The sequence below is a fragment of the Impatiens glandulifera genome, chromosome 8 (genome assembly GCF_907164915.1).
Source record: "Impatiens glandulifera chromosome 8, dImpGla2.1, whole genome shotgun sequence".
Lineage (NCBI taxonomy): Eukaryota > Viridiplantae > Streptophyta > Magnoliopsida > Ericales > Balsaminaceae > Impatiens > Impatiens glandulifera.
The window spans coordinates 4,872,932-4,889,688 of NC_061869.1; the positions used below are offsets into that span (position 1 = coordinate 4,872,932).

General features: G+C 34.0%; 2 protein-coding genes across 2 annotated transcripts; one reads left to right on the plus strand and one right to left on the minus strand.

Moving 5' to 3' along the window:
• The first annotated feature begins 3,099 nt into the window (after window positions 1-3,099).
• LOC124912574 lies at window positions 3,100-13,199 on the plus strand. Its single transcript, XM_047453213.1, has 16 exons — window positions 3,100-3,379; window positions 3,893-4,277; window positions 4,396-4,621; window positions 4,720-4,962; window positions 5,054-5,169; window positions 6,571-6,669; window positions 6,774-6,861; window positions 7,570-7,799; window positions 8,482-8,666; window positions 8,927-9,126; window positions 10,468-10,803; window positions 10,895-10,996; window positions 11,361-11,658; window positions 12,210-12,358; window positions 12,445-12,729; window positions 12,810-13,199. Exons 2-16 carry the CDS (start codon window positions 4,030-4,032, stop codon window positions 13,008-13,010), a joined length of 3,006 nt encoding a protein of 1,001 aa, XP_047309169.1. The 5' UTR covers window positions 3,100-3,379; window positions 3,893-4,029; the 3' UTR covers window positions 13,011-13,199.
• On the minus strand, window positions 13,056-14,539 carry LOC124912575 (probable inactive heme oxygenase 2, chloroplastic). Its single transcript, XM_047453214.1, has 4 exons — window positions 13,929-14,539; window positions 13,622-13,845; window positions 13,447-13,557; window positions 13,056-13,374 (listed from the first exon to the last, which is right to left on the minus strand). Exons 1-4 carry the CDS (start codon window positions 14,476-14,478, stop codon window positions 13,282-13,284), a joined length of 978 nt encoding a protein of 325 aa, XP_047309170.1. The 5' UTR covers window positions 14,479-14,539; the 3' UTR covers window positions 13,056-13,281.
• Between the last annotated feature and the right edge of the window lie 2,218 nt (window positions 14,540-16,757).

Genomic DNA, 16,757 nt, shown 5'->3' on the forward strand with positions numbered 1-16,757 from the left:
AAGCATGTCATATTAGCCGCAACAATTCAAATTTGTCAACAACTACTCAAAGACTCGGATATCACCCAATACTACAAATATTAGTCACCCTTCGACAATGCAAAAGTAAGTGAGCTGTCGATTCATCATCTTCGTGACACATACGACTAGCCATAATACAATTTTTTTCCATGCATATATCATTCGTTAGAATTCTACCGTGAATAACGTTCTATCTAAAGAACGAGATCTTGTATAGAATATTTGATTCCAAAATTTTTTCCAGTGAAAATTATATAGAATCATCTTAGTGAACAACTTTAGTAATGTCCACATTAAACTATTTATATATTATCAACGCATAACGTTTTGTTCAGACGGGAACACTTGTTGCGTCATACCAAAAGTATAACTCTATTATTGGACGAATTCTCCATAATGTTTAATCTCTTTCTATATTTAATCCGGCTAACAAAACCATTAGACGATGATCAAATATGTTATTAATTGTGACATTTCTAATTATAGCAATGAAAACAAGTTAATAATACGTTATAGTTAGATTTTTGAGTTTACCCAATGTTATCTCATCGAAGTGAAATTATTACATATATTTAATCATATTTATCTATTTCAAACTCAGGTCTAACTCTAATTCAACTTGTTATCCATCAAAGAATCTCAATTATCTAAACTTGACTATATTTTTTTTCTCAATTGATCTAATGAACTTGAATTGGTTAACAAGATTGAACTATTTCACAGTCTTGAAAAGATTATTATAAATAAAATTTCAATGAATTTATAAATCCAAATTTTTCTTAAAAAATTTTCTGAAAAAAATTTAAAATGTGGTCAATCAAAAAGGTGACTAATTAAATTCCATCAAATTGTGTGCAAGTTTGATGGGTTGTATGAATTATTGTATGATTGTGGTTTGATAATGAATTATTAAATAATTATAATTTGTGATAATTTTGAGAAAATTAATTTTTTTTATATAAATAATTTAAAGATTAATAATATATAATGATAAAATAAAAAAATATTTTTATTTTTGTTAATTAATTAATTAAGTGATATGATAAATAAATAAAAATTTGAGTGATATTTAATTAAATTATAATTATATATATAATTGTAAGTGACCTAATTAATGTATATAAGTATGAATTTAGAGCCGCATATAGCCCAATATCTAGTTACCGTTTCATTCAAACATATTTATTTCTCTTTATATTATTATTTTTGTTTAATATGAGAAGGATAATATGATTGATATACAAATAATTATTAAATAAAATAAATACAATATATAAATAATCAAAATGCTAATTGTGTATTTAAAAAATTAATTTTTAGAAAACCAAATGAATAGTTCAAATAATCTAAAACCATACTGTATTAAATAAATGGATCTTATGGTTGGAGTTGAGTTTATAATTGAGAATGATCATAACACCATAGGCCCAATTGTTTGATAAAGTTTTTTTTTTAAATAATTTATGAATAATTTTAAATTTTATGGTGGTAGGTGGTGTTAAGAAAGTGAGTATTTTTTATAATAAAATTTAAATATATTAATATATAACAGTAAAATATTTTATAAAAATAAATATAATATATTTTAGTATTCATGATTAATAAATTAAATAATGTACCAAATTTAATCAGATTTTAGTCTATCTGAGATTTTAAGTCTCTTCAATTATTATTAAAAATATATTATTTATCAAGTGCTTTTCCTTTTTTAATTATCAAAATAATTAACTCACCCAACTTTATTATTTTATAATTTTACTCAAATTTTTTAGATAAATAAAACTAGCTTTTAGATAAAGTCTACTTTTATCTTAAATAAAATGTATTTTATTTTAAGATAATATTTAATTTACTCAAACTCATATGTTAAATGATATATTTAAATAATTTTGTAGGTTATTTAAAATGTTAGGATGAGGGGTGATTTTAAGAAAATATAGTTTTTTTTTGGTAAAATATATTAATATATATAATAATAAAAAAATATTTTAATATTTTTAGTTAATAAATTAATTAAGGTAATAAATGTAAAAGTAAAAAAAAATATATTTAAATATATTTAATTTATTTGAATAATATTAAATTGAAAAAATGTATTGGAAGTTAATTTAAGGTTGACTATTTGGAGTTGATATAATGCAATTGATTATCTCATTAAATATATTTATTAGATTATTCATTTTATAATATAATTGAATAAAATATTTAAAAATTATAATATTTATTTTAATTTTATTATTTAAATTATTAATTAAAATAATAAAATATTTTATAATAATTTAAATATTAAATACTAGATCAAACAAGACCTCAATATTTTATAATATTTTTTTAATAAAATAATAAAATTTCTATGCATGTCACAATCAGTATATTACTAAAAAAGAATCAACGGCGGCATATGCTGCCACATCATCTGATTCTCCGTGATCCGTTGGTTTATTTTATAATAATATTCGTCAAAACATGGCATATTATTGCATACTTCAAGGTGCACGAAATTAATGCGCTTTTAACATTTGTGGGTACGCGTGTAATATGCTCTGAAATTAAATATATACTTATTGGGAAATTTATTGAAATGACCTTAAAAATTAAAAATGAGTTTATTTGACTTTTTGGGCGGGCTCATAAAATAAATGGAATAAATGTGTTGGTGATATTTTTTTAGACAAAAATGTTCCTGTTGTGTCTCTCGCAACGCAACCGGATGCTGTGTAGAATTAAAAAAAAAAAAAAAAAAATCATCTCACGATTGTTGGTTGTGTCTCGCGAGTGCCGGTTGTGTCTTGCGAATGCCAGTTACGTCTTGCAAATGCCGGTTGCGTCTCGCGATTGAGGACTTCTCGCGACAGGGGCCAAATCGTCAAAAAAAAAGAAAAAAAAAAGAGGTGTCACTAACGCTTTTGATAAAAAGTTAAATAAGTGAATCTTTAGGATCATTTTGTCAAATTTCTCTAATATATCCTATGGTCGATAACCGCCGGTTTATTGTTTACGAGTTTGCGTGCGAAAAAAAAACCGCCGACTCAAGAAAGAAACTTCGCGCATTTACTACCATTCTTCCTCTATAAGGAAAAAAGTCCGATTTGTCGAACTCTCTCAGCTAATTGAATTTCCCTCCCTATCTCTCTCTATATCATCTCCGGGGAGGAAGATCGTCTCTCCCGGCGGCGGCGACGGCGGCGGAGGCGGTGGTGGTGCTCGCTGTGGAGGGAATACGCAACTTCATTTTGCATCTCAGAGATTTACAGATGCTTAATTATTAATAGTTATACTGTTCGTCGATCGTTTTGTATTTTGGTGTATGCTTTTTTCCCTCCGTTTACTCTCTAATCTAATCTACGTCCTCGCTCAGGTACTTACTATCGCTTCAATTCATACATCTCTTTTGATTTGTCTGTCATTTGTGCGTGATAGTGTAATGGATGTGAGGGAAGTTATGGTAATTGGTGGAGTTATGAGTTATGGCGATTATTTGGAAGCCGAGACTGTGTTTTTCTTTCTGTTTTAACGATTATTTCGTGACAAACGCAGCCCTAATTGAAATGCAGAGGTATGGTCAGATATAGATTTTGCACCTTAGGTTCAATGTGCTATTGTAATTTGATCGATTCGGTTAAGGAACTATTGGAGTGTAGCTGGTTTAGATGACAATAAGTAAAGGAAGAGCTGACTTAGGTACTTAAATCATAATTACAGAAATCTGCCTTTGCTTTATCTAGGAGGATAGTTTGTTTGACTGTGTTTCATCCCTATCCATATCCACATCCACATCCAAGTTTAACTGCATAATTTATTGTTCTATGAACCTATTAGAAGAATGTGAACACTAACTTAACTGACTTTTTTATTTTTATTTCATTTTCAGTATATATAAATCGGTCTATGGTGGGATTGACATTTTCAAGGAGCACCTCTATCACAGGATAACTTGGAATTTGAATAATTTAAAAAAAAGGGGCCATTTCGGTTTGGTAATCTATTGGTGTATTGGATAGTGTTAAGATGGAGAGGGTCAAGACTATTCTAACTCACCCATACCCACACGAGCATTCACGTCATGCAGTTATTGCTGTAGTTGTGGGTTGCTTGTTCTTCATCTCATCAGACAATATTCATACCCTTGTACAGAAGCTAGACAGCAACATCAAATGGTGGTCAATGTATGGTTGCCTGCTCGGGTTCTTTTATTTCTTTTCATCGCCTTTTTTAGGCAAAACGATCAAACCTAGTTATTCAAATTTTAGTCGGTGGTAAGTTATTACTTTTTGTAATTTGGAATGGTTTACTATTTGATTCATGCAGCTAGAGTTGCATACTTTGCCAAACTCAAGCTCATTGTCTTTATAATCTTATTCTTTTCATTTGCAGGTACATTGGCTGGATTTTAGTGGCAGCACTATATCATCTTCCCAGTTTCCAATCAATGGGAGTGGATTTGAGAATGAATCTCTCATTGTTTTTGAACATATATGTAACATCAATTCTGTTTCTTCTGGTTTTCCATCTTGTATTCTTGGGGCTCTGGTATCTTGGTCTTGTTGCTCGTGTTGCTGGAAGCAGGCCAGAGGTCTTAACCATAGTTCAAAACTGTGCAGTATGTTTACTTTCAAAAGAAACAAACTCTCAAAACTATATACATTTACATAAATTCATCATCTTCATGTATAATCTATTGTGTTATTTGTTTTGTAGGTTCTGAGTATGGCCTGCTGTATATTTTATAGCCACTGTGGAAACCGTGCTCTTCTAAAGGAAAAACCACATGGAAAGTCATATAACTGGTTTCCATTTTGGAAGAAGCAAGAGCCAAAAGCATGGATTGCGAAATTGCTTCGCATAAATGAAATGAAAGATGAGATCTGCTCATCATGGTTTGCTCCTGTTGGATCTGCCAGTGACTATCCACTTTTATCTAAATGGGTCATTTATGGTGAGGTAATTATCTTTCATTTCAATTTGTTTTGTTTTTGTGGTTTCTGTCTTGCATATTATCAAGTTGTAACCTTCCACCATTTTCACTTCTCAGCTAGCTTGTAATGGCTCATGTGATGGATCCTCGGAGGGAATTTCTCCCATATATTCGTTATGGGCCACCTTTATAGGCCTCTATATTGCTAATTATGTAGTGGAGAGGTCAACAGGGTGAGTTAGTGAGTTATGGCTTGCTTCATGCAATGCTGTGTTTATTTTTCGTTTCTTGGATTTTGTTTCTGTTACCATTTATTAAACCACACACACACACATATATATATATGTATGTATATGTATATTCTCCAATATTCCTGCACATGTAGATTCATTATAATACTTGCATATAAATTGATTTTCATCTTATCGTCTATACGTTCTTCCTTCAGTAGTGATTTCCATCTCACTATCTCCTTTTTCTTCCTTTAGTGATTACACTATTTATATCCATATATTCTCCTTTAATGTTTGCATTTTTCTTAATAATGTTTTCCATCTTTTAATCTACATTATTCTCTTAGTATCTACATTATTTATTCCTTTACTAGTGACACTACCTTCATATCTATACATTCTTCCTAGAATAGTTGCACCATCTTCGTGTCTCCACGTCATTTGGCTGGAGATGGACAAATATGTATCCCAATTCCCAGCCCACAAAATATGATCCATATTTATACAAGATATTAGGAAGTTAGAAAGAAACTTGAATTTGTTTGGTTTAGATGATGGTTATGGATAAATATCTGTTGACAAATTACAGTCAAATAAACTACTAAAGCAATTAATCTTGCAATAGAAAATGAGACTCTTATTTGTAGTCTAACTGGTGCCTTTGTTTTTTGTTAATCTTCATCTATTCAGCCTAACATTTGTAACCTAAACCTTTCCAACTAAAGTCGATCTTTCTGCTTGGATTTGTGAATTAGTGGGCAGGATTGTGTACTTTTATCATCTACAGGTTAGGGAGATAGCAGTTCTTGTGTTTGTCACACATTTTGATGTTATGTTATATGTAGTTAGTTAGTTGGTCTCCATCCATCCAGGCAAATATTTGTTCACCAAATCCTATCCTATCCAAACCAAAGTCTTCTTTTTGAATTTGGAACTTACGTAGGTAGAATGGGATTTTAAACCTCACCGTCTATGGTATAGGGAGATTTGCTCACAAGTATTGGATTTGGTTCTACACATATTTGTTATTTGGTTGAAAAGGTTAGATTGGGTTAGTCTTTTATGGTATTAGTTAACCCCAGTTATAGAGTGCATAAATATCATTGCAAGTTAGTGCTTTGCTAACTCATTTTTTAATGGTATTATTAACCTTGTTACTAATTATCATTTACCCTCATCCTTTTTAATATATTCTGATCATAATCTATGCCATTGAATATCATTATCTTAAAGTTGATATCACTTGGTTTGTGTAATTCCTGTCCAAATAAACCAGTATAAATCCAGTTCATATAACCATTATATTAGCATTTGAAAGTCTCTTGTTAATTTTTTAGAGTTTTTTCCTTCTCTATGGCCTTTTCCCCATGTTCTGACATGATCCATGGCTGAGAACTATAGATGGGCCTTGACTCACCCAGTACCAGAAAAAGAATTTGAGAAGCTGAAGAAAAAGCAAATGGGTCCTGAATTTCTGGACATGGTTCCTTGGTATTCAGGGTAAGCTCATAGTTAAACCTGCTTTACTTCTCCCCGCATACTATTTTTTTTGTCTTGTCCAAAAGAGTTTCATCTGATTGTAACCTTTCTGATTACTTTTATAGGACATCGGCTGATCTATTCAAGACAGTTTTTGACCTTCTGGTATCAGTAACGGTATTTGTTGGGCGCTTTGACATGCGTATGATGCAAGTAGGTGCCTACTTTACACACACACCCAATATATTATCATATAAAATGTGATTTATGGCCTCTTTTATGGTCATCTTCTTATTTCTCATGTGCTTTTCCTTTTATGTGTCTACCTGGACTACATTCAGGGCATTTCTGACCTGGTTGGTATCCAAATAGGTCTTATAATAGTTATTTTTCAAGTGCCCTTATACCTTTGTTGAGAAAGATCTATTTTCTACCAATTCAATGTGGCCTGATGGACGTTGAGGTCACGTGTTCAAGACTTAGGCATTCATTGTTTGTATTGTTAGAGAGCCATCTTTATGTTAATATGAACCCTAACATTTCGAAAAAGAAGGGAGAAAGATTGTTTTCTATTTGGTAGTTCACGAAAAATACTTCAGGATGCATGAGCAATGGGTACTCAACTTTATGTTTTAGGAGGTAAATTGATATTTTTACAATGCCTGCTGAGAACTCTGTTACAGGTGGATTATTTACATTGATATTTCATTGTATTTTTATGCTGTGTTCCTTTACATGTTAAGACTCTTTGAATTGGAAAAGACATGTTCTTATATATTGGCACATGTTATTTTTCCATTTGTATGAACACTGCAATGCATGGTTTTAATTTTTGGGAAAGCATACACTCACAGCTTTATTGATCAATTTTCATAATTTTATAATAATTTTTCTGTTCTTTTGTTGTTTTCCTTTTATAAGGCGGCAATGAGTAGTGTTAATGGAGGGGCAAAAGAAGACGATCTTTTGTTTGACCATTTCACTGAGAAAGACGAATTTTGGTTTGATTTTTTAGCGGATACTGGCGATGGTGGAAATTCCTCCTATACTGTGGCTCGTCTCGTTGCTCAACCATGTCTTAGGGTTTGGAGTGATAATAAGATGCTTACTCTTCCTCGTGCAAACCTTCTATTGATTGGAGGCGATCTTGCGTAAGCATGACTGTTTTTTATTAGTTTTGAATTCTCTTTGTATTTTTCTTTACAGTAAACAGTACCATATATACCACAGTCAATCATTCACATAGGAATTTGAGAAGCATTCACATCCTTGTATAATTGAACTGTTGAAGATCAGTAATCGCTCTTGCTGCATGGGCAGTTATGAGATGGTGTCAGACACTAGATCTACATGTTTCTTGTGTTTCATTGAAATAGTTACTGCTTTTATGTTTACATGGTCACATCTCTTCTGGTTCCCTTTCCTCAAGGAACTTCCAAGTTTCAAAAAAACAATGTGTTTTCCTTGAGCTTGGACTTAATACTGCAAAAGACAAGGGTGTGCTCATATATCAAACACCTATGTTTCTGGACTCTTGATATTATAATTTTAGAGGATTTATGTAGTCTTAACTGAAAGTATAACAATAATTTAGCTTCCTAAGATTCAGTGTTGAGTCTGCTGAAGATATTATCTAGAGTTAAATCTGTTTCTATGTCAGGACAGGTCAAAGGTTCTTCTAGTCTTTTATGTTTCTCTTGTTGCCTATATGAAGCACATAAGGGTCTCTCTTGTATTGATATTTTGCTACCAATTACACATGCCTTTTATAATGTCTAGGTAGCTGGGTATAGTGACATTGATTAAGATGTTTGAACTTGGTTGGTCTTGTAGATATCCTAATCCATCCTCATTCACTTATGAAAAGCGTTTCTTCCGTCCTTTCGAGTATGCCCTTCAGCCACCACCATGGTTCAAAAAAGACCATGTAGCCATAAACAAGCCAGAATTGCCTTCTGAATACCCAGACATAAAGCTGTATGATGGACCTCAGTGCTTTCTAATCCCAGGAAACCACGGTTAGTTCATGATACTTAATACTCTTCATTATTTTCAACCATATATATTGGTGACTTGCTTGCTTATTGTTGTTGTTGTTTGTATTGCAAGAAATTGCCTTCGTATTTGTCCAAATTCACGAACTTAATTAATACAAACTTTAACATTTAATTTTATTTTTATTATATATATATATATATATGTTTGTTTAGAAAATAACTTTTGCAGTGAATTGCAAATAACTAGTCTTGTTGTGATATTGTAAAATCTAATGTCCCAGATTGGTTTGACGGACTTCAGACCTTTATGAGGTACATTTGTCACAAGAGCTGGTTGGGTGGATGGCTTATGCCCCAGAAGAAGAGCTATTTTGCATTGCAACTTCCTAAAGGATGGTGGATTTTTGGCCTAGACCTTGCACTTCACATGGATATTGATGTATACCAGTTCAAATTTTTCTCAGAATTGATAATGGAAAAGGTATTTTTCTCATCCTTTGAGCCAATTCCATAGTGTTATATGTCTGATGTGATTTTTCGCATTTGGCTTTATTTAGAGAGAGGTATTCTTGGTAAAGTTTCTTCTGATATACTTAATTAGCAGCTGATGGTGAAGGATCTCTTTTCAAAGTGCTTTTGTAATTGTCTTGTGCTTATATATATATATATATATATATATATATATGAGCACAATGTGAGATGCATCTGCATTGAAAGATTTATTTTTTTGTAAGGTTCCGGCATACACCCAGACCTCATAAATCCACAAATTTCCTTATATTTATTTGTAAGAGTATTGTGATAGAAAATTGTTTTATAAGAAAAAAATTATTTCCTTGAATTTATATCCTTGGCATACTGATTACTAGATGGTGGACAAATATGCTCCTTTATTTGTTCACTGGTATATGTTCAGGTGAATATTGGGTTTATTTGATTTGCCCGAGTAGCATTTTCAGATTTTTGATGTTGGTGATTGTGAGAACATTATCCGTGTTCAAACATGCTTCTCATCTGACGTTTAATTTCCCCCAAAAAACAAAGCATTATGTCATGTTAGATAGTAAAAGCCTAAATACCCTGGTGCCTAAATTACACACTGTACAGTTGTATAACTGTTTGTCAAGGCCCTTAAGGTAATTAATATTCTTGGAAGTCCATAGTGGTCTAGAGCTTGTGGTTACTTCCCTGTACAAAGCATTGTTAATATCTGCTACTACTCTTTGGACTACATCACAACTCTGAGAAGTAGAAGAGTGTTGAACTAAGATGCTGATGTCTCAGGTTCGATTCCCACCGAATCATTGTAATAGGGTCATGATAGTGGGATGTTATGCTATCCTCCTCGAGGAATAAACCCTAGTCTCTAAATGAATAAAAAATAAATAAAAGAATACTAGATCTACATCCAGGTGTAAACTATGAATCCAGTAAATATCTAAGATATTTCCCTTCAGGTAAAAAGGTCAATTATGCTCTTGGACTTTTTGTGAAGGAGAATATAAGCCCATATGTATGCGTATATATGTAACATGTTTTCAACCCATATGCAGTGGGTCCTATTGATAAATAAAGTTGAATATCAAGAATAACTATCAGAGAGGTAGCTGTGATATCATAACTTATCTCTAATTATAGAAGTCCAGTGGCTATTTTCACTATGCTTCATGAAAGTTCAAGGGAAAACTTTGCTTAATTTTTTTTATTACTTTTAAGACATCCTCATTTCTTAGCTTGTCTTCAATATCTTGCTTGAGCTCCTTATGTGTTTTGTTAATGTTGCATATATATTCCCATTTGTGTGTTAATCAGAAGCTTGCAGGTAGGAGATGATGACTCTGTCATCATTGTCACACATGAACCAATTTGGCTTCTTGATTGGTACTGGAGTGAAACGTCTGCTAAGAATGTGTTGCACCTGGTTCGTGACTGCTTGAAGGGAAGATGTAAAATCTGGATTGCAGGGGATTTGCATAATTATTTGCGGCATTCACATGTACCAACAGATACTAAGCCCACTTTCGTGCAACACCTAATAGTGAATGGTTGTGGGGGTGCATTTTTGCACCCAACTCACGTCTTTAGTAATTTCAATGAATTTGATGGAGCCGCGTTCGAGACCAAGTCGGCTTACCCATCATTTGAAGATTCAAGCAGGGTAAAGAATTTTGGTCCCTTAAATGAGATAGAAAGACGCTCTAATGGATTGACATTCCTTTTAAATAATATTCTTTATGTTGTTGATGCAGATTGCTCTAGGTAACATATTGAAATTCCGCAAGAAGAATTGGCAGTTTGATATCATTGGTGGCGTTATATATTTTATATTGGCCTTTTCTATGTTCCCTCAGGTGGTTCTTTATCAGTATATTGTTCTGATTTGCAAGATTAGTTGATTTACCATTTCTAACCCAGCATTCTCTTACCATGCAAAATTGATGATAGTAAATGCTTTTTCTGTTGGTTTTATAGAAAATGCATCTACTATCTAATTCGATAAGCAGATCTATGAAGAATAAATGTACTTTAATCAAAAGGTTGTCCCCAGTTGTGCAGTATATATGTTGTTAAATCTACTATGCTTTTTAAATGTATAAATAAAAAAACTTCTGTGCAATCCCTTCCAAAATAGGCTGCTGATTTTTGTAAGTGAAGTTTGAGTGAAGCTGAATCTCCATGTGACTAATCATTTGTAGTTTTTCTTTCTATTTACAGTGTAATCTAGACCACATATTGCAGAAAGACACTTTTTCTGATCAGCTTGGGAGCTTTTTTACGACAGTTTGGGACACGTTTTTGTACCTTCTGGGTTACTCATATGTGTCCGCAGGAGGGGCTGCTATGCTGTTAATAATTGCCATTACATTTGTTCCTCCAAAAGTTTCCCGGAAGAGACAGGCTTTAATTGGTATTCTTCATGTTTCTGCGCACCTGTCTGCAGCGCTAATTCTCATGTTGTTGCTGGAACTAGGTATTGAGACATGTATCCAACATAAGCTGCTCGCCACATCAGGTGATGTCTTTGTTCTTCTGTTTTCATATAGTCTATTCATCTTTTTATTGTGTGCTTGACTACACACAAGACACCCTTTTCATTGCGATGTGTGCCTTTCTCCTCTAACTGACATATTCTTTTGATATACAATTTGTTGTGCATTAGCTGTCACCAAGGCTAAGGTCTGGTATAATATAGGTTATTGAAAATCAGGTTATTTGGAGTTAATTGAGTAAAAAAAACATATATCATGAAAAAATAATTTTCTTATAGAAAAATAAGGATATTTTGGTTCCCAATTTAAATGATGTGATACAAAGAAAAAGAGTATCCTGTTGATTGGATGGTAAGTTATTTGAAATTAATCTAGAGGTCTAAGATATTCCGGTGACCTTATTTATAATTTTGAGTTATTTGATATAGAGGCACAACTGTGACCAATAAGCCTATTCAAAATCCGAGCTTCACTAGTAAGGTCTTAAGTGGGGGTCATGACAGTGGTACGCAGAGAATAAAGAAAAAAAATGATCTAGCTTGATTTGTTAATTCAACTTACATTCCCGTTTCAGGTTATCACACGTTGTACGAGTGGTATCGAACCATGGAGAACGAACATTTCCCTGACCCATCTGGACTTCGTGCGCGGATAGAACAATGGACATATGGGCTTTATCCAGCCTGCATTAAATATCTCATGTCTGCATTTGATATTCCCGAAGTGAGTTGTTTGCAAATTGTTATATTTTACCTTTCTTAAAATAAAATAAAAAAAGTGTAGAATTGAGATCTATGCTTTCTATCCAGGTGATGGCTGTGACTAGGAATAATATATGCAAAAATGGAATGGATTCCCTATCGAGAGGTGGAGCGGTTATATACTATGCCGCTGTTTTCCTTTATTTCTGGGTCTTCACGACACCGGTTGTTTCTTTGGTGTTCGGAAGTTACCTGTACATTTGTATCAATTGGCTAAACCTGCATTTTGACGAAGCTTTCTCATCGCTTCGGATTGCTAATTATAAGGCTGTCACACGGTTCCACATCAACAGCATCGGAGATCTTGAAGTTTTCACCCTTGCTGTCGATAAGGTTAGATATCTCTGCACGAGTATTCTTTACTATTATCTCGATTCATTCCGGTCTGACTTTGGTTTTGGTAATATGTTTAGGTACCAAAAGAATGGAAGTTGGATTACAAATGGGATGGCGAGTCAAGGCAACCTAATCAGCTAAGCCATCATATAAAATGGCCTAGTAAATGGTGCGCGATTTCTCCACAACTTGACCCGATAAACACTGTTAAGATTGTTGATCATTTTGTCGTACAAAGGACATCAAGGCAAAATGGCTTAGAAGAAAACGGTCATTGATCTGATCTGAACTGTTGACCTAATTTGTAGCAGAAAGGAAAAATGGAAGTAAATGTAGCAACTGACCATGTCTCAGTCAGTGTTTAAGATTAGAGAGACAAGTTATTTTCTTTTGTAGATTTAACATTTTCATAGGTAATAGACATGGCCATCTTCATGAATTGATATACTATTATTAATTAATGTATTTTGAGCTTAATGTTTACAGGCAAACAAATTGAAAGTCGAAAACTGACAAAAATGGTGACCTAGTTTCGAACATTTGAGCAGATCATAAGATGATATGTCGGATTATCTGGCCTTGAAAACGAAAAGACTTGGTCGCTTCTCTCAAGCATTTGTTCTTATCATCGCGCGCCCAGTGCTACCAAAATTCAAGCAATCAATCAACAATGGCGAATACTATAAACAACAATCATCCAAAGGAAATAACTACCTCTCCAAGCATGTTGAGCTTTTCTCGAACACCCTTCAAACATTCTTCTGCTTCGCCCTCTTCCCACTCGGTAAATTTCAACTCTTTTCCTTCCAATATTTTCTTAGAAACCTAAATCAGAACGAGACCTTTAATCAATCACCATTGCAGTAAAGAAGAATCAAACTCGATATACCTTCTTTGCAATCACTTGCCCGCCTGCTATATGTGCGAAATATATATTGTAGAAATGCGATAGAAACAGAGGGGCGCTTGTCTCAGCAAGTTCTTCGAGATATTTCGCATAACTAACTCCAGGGCTACTAGGTTCAGGTATTTCAATTTTCTGTTCCTTGAACCATTCTAGATCTTCACTGAGAGCTTCAGATCGTTCCAGACCAGTCTTCCTGAAGTATACATCTACAAGTTTTCGTGGTTTCTTTTAAACAAATCCATCTATCAAATCAAAATCATTCCAGATTTCGAAAATTTCGAAAACTTACAAGAAACGTCACTGGATTCATCGACAATGCGTTCAATTGTATTGAACACGAGCTGGCTGTCCACGAGAAACTTGACGAAACCTTCCAAACTTGGCTGCCATGTCTCCCCGTTCTCATCATCATCATCGATTGAGTCGGATTGAGTCGACTCGTCAGTATCATTATCTTCCTCATCACTTCCATCATCTTTCACAATTCTCTTCCCTTTGACATTTCTGAGTTTCATCGCAACAAACCTCATTTCCTCTGTAATTCCTTCCTTCTCGCCAGGATTCAACTTCCGATATCTCCTCCTCTTCCTTATCATACGAGGAACGCCAGTGGAGGACGTATACGGCGTTGCTGAGATTGCGGAATCGGAAGAACAACAAGAGATTGGAGAACTCATTCTGGTTACTGTAAATGATTTTGAGCGATTGAAACGAACCTCCATTCTCAGATTCACATTAGTATGTTGAAGAAACGGTTGGAATTGAGATATAGAAGATGAAGTGTTTAGAGAAAGCTCCATTGCGTTGTTCATGGAAAACCCTAATAATGTGAACGCCATTAAAATTTCTCAATTGCTTCGTTTTTTCTTGCATTCCTTCCCCGCCTTTTAGTTGATAATACTATTAAGTATTAACACTAGTCTTTATCCCATCCGACCCTCCAAAATATGGAAAATAGAGAAATTTGCCCATAAACATTTTTTTTCTCAAATATAAGACCTCTTAAATCATTAGGATAAACTTTTTTCGACCAATCTTACTTATGGGTTATATTCAAACTAATCTAAACTATCTCAACTCATGTATGATCCAATATCAATTGAAAAATTATCTTACATAAAATAAATAATTTGTTCGTTTCGGATCCTATTATCAATATGGTACATTTTGAAGCAGCCAAAATTCAGTATTAGAAAGGTTATTTCGAACCCAATGGATGTTCCTTTCAGCGCCCATTACTTATGTAATTTTTCGCCGTCAAAACACACTTCCACCCTTATTTCGCACCTTCCTTAAAAACAATGTAATAAAGTTTGTAGCTTATGAATATTTTTTCCCCATTTTCACCGGACTTTCTCGCAGGAGATGGCAGAGAAACTCTTTACCTAATACCAAGGTTTTAAATCCAGTTAGACTGGAATTCGTCAAAGAAGTCAGGGGTTGATGATCGAAACGTTTTAGAAGTTGCATAAAACCCACTAAATTAGTTTAGTGTTAAAAGAATCTTAATTAAGAAATCAAAATGCATTTACAAAATAAATTAAAGAAACTATAAATTCTAAATGAACAACCCTTCAAGCTTCTACTATTTAAAGTTGACACAAAGTAATTTGGAGGCTATATGCATAATTTGTTAGGCCAATTTGGATAATTTTTTAAAAGTTACTAAATTAAACCCTTTCTTTTACTGAGTTAATAAATCGGATGCATTATTAAAAAAAATTATTATTAAAAATCAGGGTGATTGAGGGGAAATTTGAGGAAATGACCCCAAAATAAGGCCAAATAGCCGATGGTGCGGGCCCATGATTTTTATAGCGCTGGTGACCCCCAAATTTTTTAATGACCATTTTACCCATGCGTCACGCACCCTCCAGGTGCGTGACGCACCCTGAACCCTATAAAGACTTAATTTTTTTTTCATTTTCGTTTCAGTTTCTCTCTCATCCGTCTTCTCCGCCGTGAAACCCTAATGGTGGCGGAGAAGATTTTCTCTTCTTTTTCAGCGATGAAGAACGAATCGAAGAGGATTTCGAACATATTCAACGGCCTATAGCTTCGAAGAACATCCAATGGAGACGAGTTTGCACAGCGCTGAGGATTTCGAACAAATTTACATTTCATTCGACCATTCCACTATATTTTGTCTTTATTTCGTTATTGTTTGTTTTGATTTCCTATTCAGTTCGTGTATATTTCATTTACAGAACGTTCCTCATTGATTCGCTGATTCGTTGAATGCAGGTTGTTTGTTTGGTAGGATGCGTCACGTAGGATGCGTCACGCAGGGTGCGTCAAGATGGATGCGTCAAGAAGGATGCGTCATCTCGGATGCGTCAACTCGGATGCGTCAACTCGGATGCGTCATCTCGGATGCGTCAACTCGGATGCGTCATCTCGGATGCGTCAAGTAGGATACGATGCGTCATCTCGGATGCGTCAACTCGGATGCGTCATCTCGGATGCGTCATCTCGGATGCGTCAAGTAGGATACGATGCGTCACATTTATTTTTATTTTATATAAAAACCCAAATAAGCCTCGACCACTATTCAGGCTCTCTCTCTCTCTCGCACCCGACGACGCACCTGCCTCGACGTCTCGTCCTGCTCGTCTTCGTCTTCATCTTCTCGTTCATTCATTGACTTCATGAGGTTAGTTTTAGTTATGTTTGTTTATGTTCATGTTAGGTTTTAGGGTTGGTTGCTTCTTGTTTGCAAATGGTTCATTCATGGTTTATGTTAGGGTTTAGGGTTGGTTGCTTCTTGTTTGCAAATGGTTCATTCATGGTTTATGTTATGGTTTAGGGTTGCTACATGCTTGCAAATGCTTCATGCATGTTTTATGTTATGTTTTTAGGGTTGCTTCTTGCTTTCAAATAGTTCATGCATGTTTTATGTTAGGGTTTTAGGGTAGGTTGCTTCCTGCTTTCAAACGGTTCATGCATGTTTTATGTTAGGAATTAGGGTAGGATGCTTCTTGATTTCAAATGGTTCATGCACGGTTTATGGGTTGGGTTGCGTCAAGCAGCTGCTTGACGCATCTGACAGTTGTTTCTAGCTATTTTGACGGTTGCTTTTCTTCTCGTTTGTTTATATTTGTTGTGAAATGTTTTCACA